The following is an 8436-nucleotide window of genomic DNA, read 5'->3' as shown; positions in this document are numbered from 1 at the left end:
AGCCAGCACCATCAGGTCTAACGTGAGTAATTCACACACACACACACACACACACACACAATCAACTGTAGTGGTTCAGCGGAGAAATGATTCTGAATAATGTTCTTGTGTTTGTGTCTTTTTAGACCAGAGATGCACAGACCTCCATCTCCAGTGCCCAGCTGTGTGTCTATGAAGAGTGATAGGTCCATGGATTACCCTCCCAAATTCAGTGAAGCGGCAACACCATCAGGTCTAACGTGAGTGCACACATTTTAACTACTTTATTTATGTCCGCAATTCATAATAAATGTACATAAGGACATACATGTTACAGATACAGGACATTGCTAAGGCATGATCAACCAATGTTGGTCTGATGACAATTCAAACAGCAAATTTATGGATACACACAACACTTTCTTCTCCATATATGGCAACTTCCAATAATGGAGGATATTGAGCAGTATATGGCAATTTGCTTTGCCCTTGCTTTTGTAAAGCCAACTATCCTGAGACCCCTAATGAAAAGCCTATGCACGTGGCCAAGGCGGTCAAAGATAAGTATCAGATATTGACACTTATAGCCAAGGCCAGTTATTTGCTACGAGAGGGTGATATTTTACTAGCTTTGTTAAGTAAGCCTCCTCTAGACATGAATCAAAACAGCAGCCTACTTCCAGGATGAACACATCCCTATTGTGCTCATCAACGACTATAATATCAGGCCTGGTGGCATTTAAATCAGAGAACGCGGACATTGTAGAACACCTGGAAAACATTTGTTGTCTAACAACATAATTTACATGTATCGACACATTTGGAGAAAAAAAGGATGATAAATTCTCAGATGTAATGTCCACAATCCTATCATGCCTGGATACATAAAGACTTTTGTAAAAATGACAGCCATTTAATGTGTCACATAGATGCTATGACTTGCTCTGTATACACAATGGTGAGTGGGAACGAGGCACACACACACACACACACACACACACACACACACACACACAGTGCCTGGTAGGGATGTATTGGTTACCAGTAGCCTATAGGGGTAAATCTAGCTGAAATTCCCAATGCTTAGTAGGCTATACTGTTTCGATTTTGAATTACTGTCTTTGTGTTGGATGAGGTAATATATGGTCTCATAAATGACATAATCGAAACCAACGTAACATGTGCACATCCAAACGTAGGTGCTGGATAAAAAAGTGATAACGTAAACATGGATGATGTAGACATAGGAATAAAAACATTTAACATTACAGGTAAGTAAATTAGTTAATCTCTGGAAAGCTGATTTGAACTCTACCACTTGCTAGGTAGAATTTAAAGTGGATGTTGATGGACAGACAGTGTAATGCATGTTGATAGATAGTTTAATGGATGTTGATAGATAGTTTAATGGATGTTGATATAGATAGTTTCATAGATGATGATAGCAAAAACATGCAGGATCTATTTGGGACATGTTTTTGCTATCAACATGATCTTCAAGCACAGAGAGAGGTTAGGCTTTACCAATGGGTGGGATCTGGTTGAAGTCACCACAAGCAAGGATTGAGATTCTGACAAAGGGTTTCTTGCTGCCTTTGAATTCTTGCAGTTGTTTTGAGATTATGGACACTTTATCAATGACAGTTATTTCAACATTAGACAAAGTTGATTTCAGTTTATTTAGACAATTTTCAAGGACATGGACATGCCTCTTTCTCCAGTGAGTTTCTCTGGAGCATTTTTCTCAGATAATCTGGCATATCTGGTGATGGCAGGTTTTCCACTAGTCCTATGTTTTGAGGAATAAGGGTTCAGTATGAAATGAATTTCAATGATTTCATACCAGGGCCTTAACAACTGCTTATAATAGCCATTAAAACATCAGGCCTTTGGTTGGTATTTCACCACTAGCAAACTAGAGGTTGTTAATGAACTAATGCAGTTTAGGTACTCTTTACATAGGCATTTTAGGCACTTTTAACATAGAGCCCTGCAGATCGAGGTCACAGAGCACTGTTGGTCCAGCCTGACATAGCCACATCCTTGATGTCTCAAGAACGTCTGTAGGTCTCTGCTTTCAGCTTTGTGCACGTGAGAGCCTCTCCAGTGCCAGCAAGCTGTTGCTGTTCATGATGTTACAATCGGTCTGACGTGTGCGCTTGTCATTGCAGTGCTTGTGCAACATTGCTGACCGAACAAAGCCAAAGCCCTGAGTGAGTTGATAGCTTGATACAGGTTCTCAGCATTATGCACGAGTACCAAAACCCAGTGCCAGCAAGCTGCCGCTGATCGTGGATACTTTTGCTCAAGACAGATGTGTGTGCTTCTCAGTGTAATGCTTGGGCAACAGCCAGCAGTAAGACAGTCGGTGTGTAATAGGGCTGTCACTTTTGTGAAAAAATCCTGTTCGATTTTTGAGACATAAGTGTTCATTGAATCGATTGTAAAATCGATGTTTTATGTCTAAAGACGTTTCCATTTTCAACGCCAAATATAGGCCAATCCACAAACAACTAACAGGCATTAGGACGAACGTAAAGAGGGCGCTTGTAGACGCAAGCCAGCAATATTTCTGATGATTTATTGGCGTGAAGTTTCGTGCACAATGACAAACAGAAGTGCAACATTCTCGAAAACCAGTAAGCCAAGTGGACTGCCATTACATTACATTACATTACATTACATTACATTTGGCTGACGCTTTTTTAACCAAAGCGACTAACAACATGGTAAACAGTAAGTGTTAGAACAATTCTCACAATTTTAGGACAGTTTAAAAAAAACATTAGAGTACAGTAAGAATAAGTGCGTCGGTGAGTGCTGTTAATTACATCAGTGACATGACTGCAGGCTTCAACGTAGCTGTGTCTGTGTTTACGATTAGAAATGTCAAACAAATTTCGCCTCCGTAGAACTCGATTGCACAGTTTGCGTAGCCTACCGCTTTGTTCTTCTCCATAGTTTGATATACCAAAAATCCGAAGTACTTCCACATCGAACTCCTGAAGTTATTAGGGCCTATTACTCGTCTCTCTACATGTCGCACAGGTTGATCGCGTTGTCCTCCATTTTTTGGCAAAACACGAGCAGCACAGCAGCTGATTGAAACTGCTGTTCCCGGTGCGTAAAATTGGTGGGAATTTTCTTTCATAGCTTTCGCAATGCTTACTGCACTTGCAATTATTTTATATTCTTATATTTTATATTCTTATATTCTTGTTCTTATTCTTAATTTCGTTTAAAATTAATAGTGTAAATATTTGGTTAAAATCGATTCCCTAATTTAGTTTTCGAAACTTGTGGTGTTTGGTCCAATCGATTGTGCAATCGATTTTCGAACGTAAAGTGACAGCTCTAGTGTGTAACAAAGTCCCTTTAGACAAGTACCTTCACTCTGCAGCCATATTGCAACGCTTTTTGGGTACTCATTGGGCATCCATTTCGGCAGAAATGCACGTGCGCAAGGCTTCATGACCCCGATCTTGCTCCAGCGGCGAGATCACAACACATGATTGGAATGATGTCTTCACAACAAACCACATTATTGTCTCAATGTATTCACAACACAGCACATGATTGGCTCAATGTATTCACATGTCGACTTTTTGCCGCGGAAGGGGTGTGATATACGTAGACAGCCGTTACAAACTAAGCCCATGCATTTCTATGGAGGATTTTTTGAGTGCTGTGTCTCCTCATTAGAAAGTCTCTGGCGCTGATCTTTATTGCACTTTATGTCGCATCACACACATCAGATATCTACTGTACAGCTGATTTCATTGCTGAAGTGTTTTGTGGTTGAGTTCCGTTGCTCCTGTCACTTCTGTCAAAAAGTTTAAAAATATGCAACTTATGCTGCAGCCACACACATAGAGTAATGCAGGCATTCAAATGTGTTTTTGGGCCCGGGCTGTAGAAGCCTGCATCGCAGGTGCAAAGCCCTGTTGTTTCTGTAAGGATTATTATTAGAGGTCCAACCAGAACAATATTAATACAGTTTGTATTTTTATCCTCCTAAAAGTGTTTGTGGAGCAAAAACCATCAGGCCCAGTAACTTGAAAATTAAGAATATGGTCTCTAGCAACACAGACCCCTAAACCTGAGATACTTCACCAATAGGTGGCGCTATATTTCAAATTCAGAATTTTGGCTCTTAGCTCATGAACAGTGCGGTGTAGCTTCACAATTCTTGCATCATTTTAACCACCACATTCATCTGCATCTTATTCCCTTGATTTGCTTTAAAATTGGTAACTATTATTGCAGCAATAATAACATAAATATTGTATAAGGGCAGGAAGTTGGGAAGATCATTTGCTGAACAAGAATATTCAGTGAATATTCAAGTGACGCTAAACAGCAACTACTCTTACTGACTCTTAGCCTTCTGGGGGACCAAAGAGGGCAGCATCAAGTGGATGAGGAGGATGAGGAAGTCAGAGGTAAGCATGTAGTCATGGTTACAAGATAATCTATCTATTTACTGGAGATCCTGAGGTACACACACACACACACACACACACACACACACACACACACACACACACACACACACACACAGGAGAGAGAGAGAGACAGAATAACATCTTCTCTCCTGCAGGTTGTCGTTCTGTGGCGTGACTGAGAAAGGCTGCGAGTTTCTGGCTTCTGCTCTGAGTGCAAACCCCTCCTATCTGAGAGAGTTGGACCTGAGCTACAATCACCCAGGAGACACTGGAGTCAAGCTACTCTCTGAGAGAAAGGACTGCAAACTGGACACAACTCATGTAGGTGGTCTGCAGACCTGTGTGTGTGTGTGTGTGTGTGTGTGTGTGTGTGCATATTGTATATCCCTCTGTGAATGTGTATATATTTCTCCCAGTCTGTATCTGCTATTTCCCCTTTAGTCACTAATGCCTTTTACCAGTGTACTCAATAATGCATTGTATTAAATACTTAACCTGCAGCCCCATTTTAATTTGTTTGCCTGATATTGCACATCATCTACTTAGAATTGTATTGTGTTTTTATATTGTACCTAGTGATATGCACAAAATAGAATAGAAAGTTTTACATACACAATTCCTGAGAGTCTAAGCTTTCAAACAATGTATAGTAGCACTATGGTGCTTTGTGGCATGGTGCATAAAATGTGTCTACAGTACAGGGGAAGGAAGGGGGGCACAGGAGGGGGGGTGGGGGGCAGTATAAAGTATATAGTTACCCTCGGTGCCAGTGCCAACGAGGGTAACTATACTCAGTAATGCCTTTTACTAGTGTACTCAGTAATGCCTTTTACTTGTGTACTAATCAGTAAAGCCTTTTACTAGTGTGCTCAGTAAAGCCTTTTATTAGTGTACTCAGTAAAGCCTTTTACTAGACTGTGTACTCAGTAATGTCCTGTTTCCTCTTCATGTCCTACAGTGTTGATCATGATGCAGAGTGTTGGCTGAAGTCAGGACTGAAGAAATGTAAGCACTGAGAAATAAACATTGAGTGTGTGTTTGCGTACACACATCTGTGTGTGTGTGCGTTTGTGTGTGTTGTATTCATAAAAGTATTAAAGTATATTAAGTAGATTACAACATTTATATTCCCTTATTCATGTGATAACTACTCCTCTCTCCTGGTGTGTCTATGTGTGTTTGTGTGTGTGTGTGTGTGTGTCTCTCATAGATGCCCATCAGCTCAAGCTGGACCCCGACACAGCCAACTATGTGATTTCCATCTCTGAGAATCAGCAGAAGTTAACTACTTCTGACGAGAGCTACCCCGACCACCCTGACAGGATTAAGAGCTGTGAACAGGTGCTGTGTAGTGAAGGCCTGACTGGACGCTGCTACTGGGAGGCAGAATGGGACTCGGCAATGATGTATGTAGGAGCGGCGTACAGGAAACAAGGAATAAAAGAGAGAGACTGTCGTCTGGGACTCAACGACACGTCCTGGGGCCTGCTGTGTCAGTATTCATCAAACTCTTTATATCGCCACAGCTACACTGCCAGCCATGACCGTAAGACCACCCCCAAAGTTTCACTTACGTTTGACTGCAACAGAGTAGGAGTGTTTCTGGACTGGCCAGCCGGTACTCTGTCCTTCTACAGCGTCTCCTCTGACACACTCACCCACCTGCACACATTCCACCACACATTCACAGAGCCCCTCTGTCCAGGGTTTGGCTTCCGTTTGTCTTTGACATCACTTGTAACAGCCAATAAGGGTCTTGTAACAGCCAACAAGGGTCTGTCGGGTTTGAGAGGTGTTTAACACACTGCTGCCACCTACAGGCAATATCAAGAACAACAGACAACAAACTAAAATGGGTAGTTTCACAATCATTATTCACATACAAGCCTATGTGTGGTACACATATTTTTAGGTTCATATTAAAAATCTCATATCATATTTTAGTCATATTAGATAAACACATATATTATCTATCTATCTAAAATAAAGTATTCCTGGGCAAACTGCGAGTTCTGCATGCATCTTGTCCCTTACATCAATGAGCCACCAAGGTTTTTGTGTATTTGTCTTACAGTATGTACTCCTGGACTCTGATAATACGGTGCTGGGGATGTTTGTGGGTACAGCAGTGGTGACTGTGTCCATGGGCGTTTTGATGCGGTCGTCTTATCCTCGTGGAGAGGAAGAGGTTCCATGGCTGTGTGTGAGTGCTGAGGAGGATGTGTGAGTGAGTGTTGAGTAGGAGAGTGTGTGTGGGTGGATGGTTGGATGCTGATGCTGCTGCTGCTGGTGGTCTGAGGTCTCTTCTCACACAGAGGACGAGGCTGGTCTGGAGACTGCTCCCAGTAGCTGCCGATGCACTGCCTGCAGACACTGTGTCCACAGGTGGTGATGACTGGGTCCCTCAGGACCTGCTCACACACTCCACACCTGGACTGATCCTGGGTCAGATCAGACCTCAGCTCACTGCAAGTCAAAGGACACTTCAGAAACAGAAGTCAAGTAATATGGTGTTCTAGCCACACATCTTTTAGAAATCTGGCCTGGCGTAGACAAACTCGAATTCTTATCAGAACTGTGTGGGCTGGCGTCCCTTCTACTAAGAAAACAGAATGAAATTGATTATCCTGAAAATATATAATATATAAAGAAATCTAAATAAAATATATAGTATGTACTGTAGATGTAGGTAATGCAGAAGCACATATTCAACAACAGAAGATGAAATGTGTGATCTTTTGTAAGCTCAAGTAGACCAAAGTGCTTATACTGTACAGTGGCATGGAAAACACTGGAGTAACTGTGAGCAATTATACTGCCAGATTGCTCATTTTGTGTGTACTGTTTCTTTGAATCAAATTTAATAAAAGTCAACAAACTGTATCAATTTATTACATAAATTGCCTACAAATGTTTGAAGATTGATTGTAGTGAATAAACCATTGTTTCTTGTAGAGGAGCCTGTTGTGCTTACCTGTGGCCTGTAGATGGCAGCATTGCTTCGGTCTTTACAGTCAGATTTCACACACCTCTGTGTGCTTATCACACGGTCCTATTTCAGCAAAACAACCTGGGGAAAATCAGCATGGAGACTAAACATGTTGATTAAACATGGCTGGTTCACATGCTAACTTCAGTGAATATCCAAAGGTTGGGATATCTGAGCACAGAGCATTCCTTCTCCTTTTCAATGTTTATTTCATGTGAGACTGTACAGGCCACCTGAAATCTCTGAAACACCCTGTTTCCTTTAAGTTGTTGCTATAGTCTAGCTGTAACATGATAGGATTGGCCAATGAATCAATTTCCATGGCAATAAAGTTTGAGTCTTATAGTAACACTTTTCTGCATATCCTGTTTGCAGAAGATTTGTGTTTTAAGTCAGTTAGTCAAATCTTCCTCTATTATGCTAATGCATTCAAGCCATACGAGTTTACATAGGTGTGTCTCTGCATTTTCAATTATTTGTTTGTTTGCCCTGAATATTGTATAGAAGATTGCATATTTTGAAGAGTTACAGTATGTTAAATCCCTAACTTCTCTGACTTTCTGTGGTTTTTAACCTTGGCTGTGTGAATAGAAAACAAGCACCCACCTTGTTTGTTTACCTTCTGCTCTGACCATTTAGTTTCAGCTTAACAGGAGCAGGAAGAAGCTCATGTCAGTATCTGGAACTGAGAGGACTTTGACCTTCGATCCCAACCCTTCCCCATGATTATAAACACGTGACTCTGATTGCCAGCAAGTGTTGTCCATAGACAGTAAGGTGTTGCCCCCAGCAATATGGCGGACACATTTACGTATGCCACCTAATAGAAATCGAGCCCAATGCGGTATCTAGCTTTTCTAATATCTGTGGCTCGAACTGAGAGGACTTTGACCTTTGACCCTTTCCCCATGATCATAATCTCTCCTATCTGCACTCCGTCCATCAAAAGAATCAGAACATTGTACAGCTCTCTTTTGTAAATTGTCTATAGGCCTACTGTTAAAGGACATAAAGACAATACAA

The 8436-nt window shown here is 41.3% G+C and overlaps 3 protein-coding genes and 1 long non-coding RNA gene across 6 annotated transcripts in view; 2 read left to right on the top strand and 2 right to left on the bottom strand.

Moving 5' to 3' along the window:
* LOC121719384 (NACHT, LRR and PYD domains-containing protein 3-like) overlaps positions 1-8436 on the bottom strand; it is a 289755-nt gene that overhangs the window by 96105 nt on the left and 185214 nt on the right. The window lies entirely within an intron of this gene.
* LOC121719397 (NACHT, LRR and PYD domains-containing protein 12-like) overlaps positions 1-8436 on the top strand; it is a 220791-nt gene that overhangs the window by 121463 nt on the left and 90892 nt on the right. The gene's annotated exons all lie outside the window — the stretch shown is intronic.
* On the top strand, positions 4655-6051 carry LOC121719699. The gene is made up of 3 exons (XR_006034312.1): positions 4655-4745; positions 5383-5429; positions 5635-6051. It is a non-coding gene; the product is annotated as an uncharacterized LOC121719699 (long non-coding RNA).
* On the bottom strand, positions 6200-8103 carry LOC121719631 (E3 ubiquitin-protein ligase TRIM39-like). 2 transcript variants are annotated; one of them, XM_042105428.1, is made up of 3 exons: positions 8020-8103; positions 7399-7476; positions 6200-6890 (listed from the first exon to the last, which is right to left on the bottom strand). In XM_042105428.1, exons 2-3 carry the CDS (start codon positions 7419-7421, stop codon positions 6455-6457), a joined length of 459 nt encoding a protein of 152 aa, XP_041961362.1. In that variant the 5' UTR covers positions 7422-7476; positions 8020-8103; the 3' UTR covers positions 6200-6454. The 2 variants fall into 2 exon arrangements, with proteins under 2 accessions (XP_041961362.1, XP_041961361.1); XM_042105427.1 differs by having other exon boundaries at positions 7399-7494; positions 8020-8070.

This window comes from Alosa sapidissima, chromosome 9 (genome assembly GCF_018492685.1).
Source record: "Alosa sapidissima isolate fAloSap1 chromosome 9, fAloSap1.pri, whole genome shotgun sequence".
NCBI lineage: Eukaryota > Metazoa > Chordata > Actinopteri > Clupeiformes > Clupeidae > Alosa > Alosa sapidissima.
The sequence above is the reverse complement of the archived record's forward strand: the minus strand, read 5'-3'. Positions and strand labels throughout refer to the sequence as shown.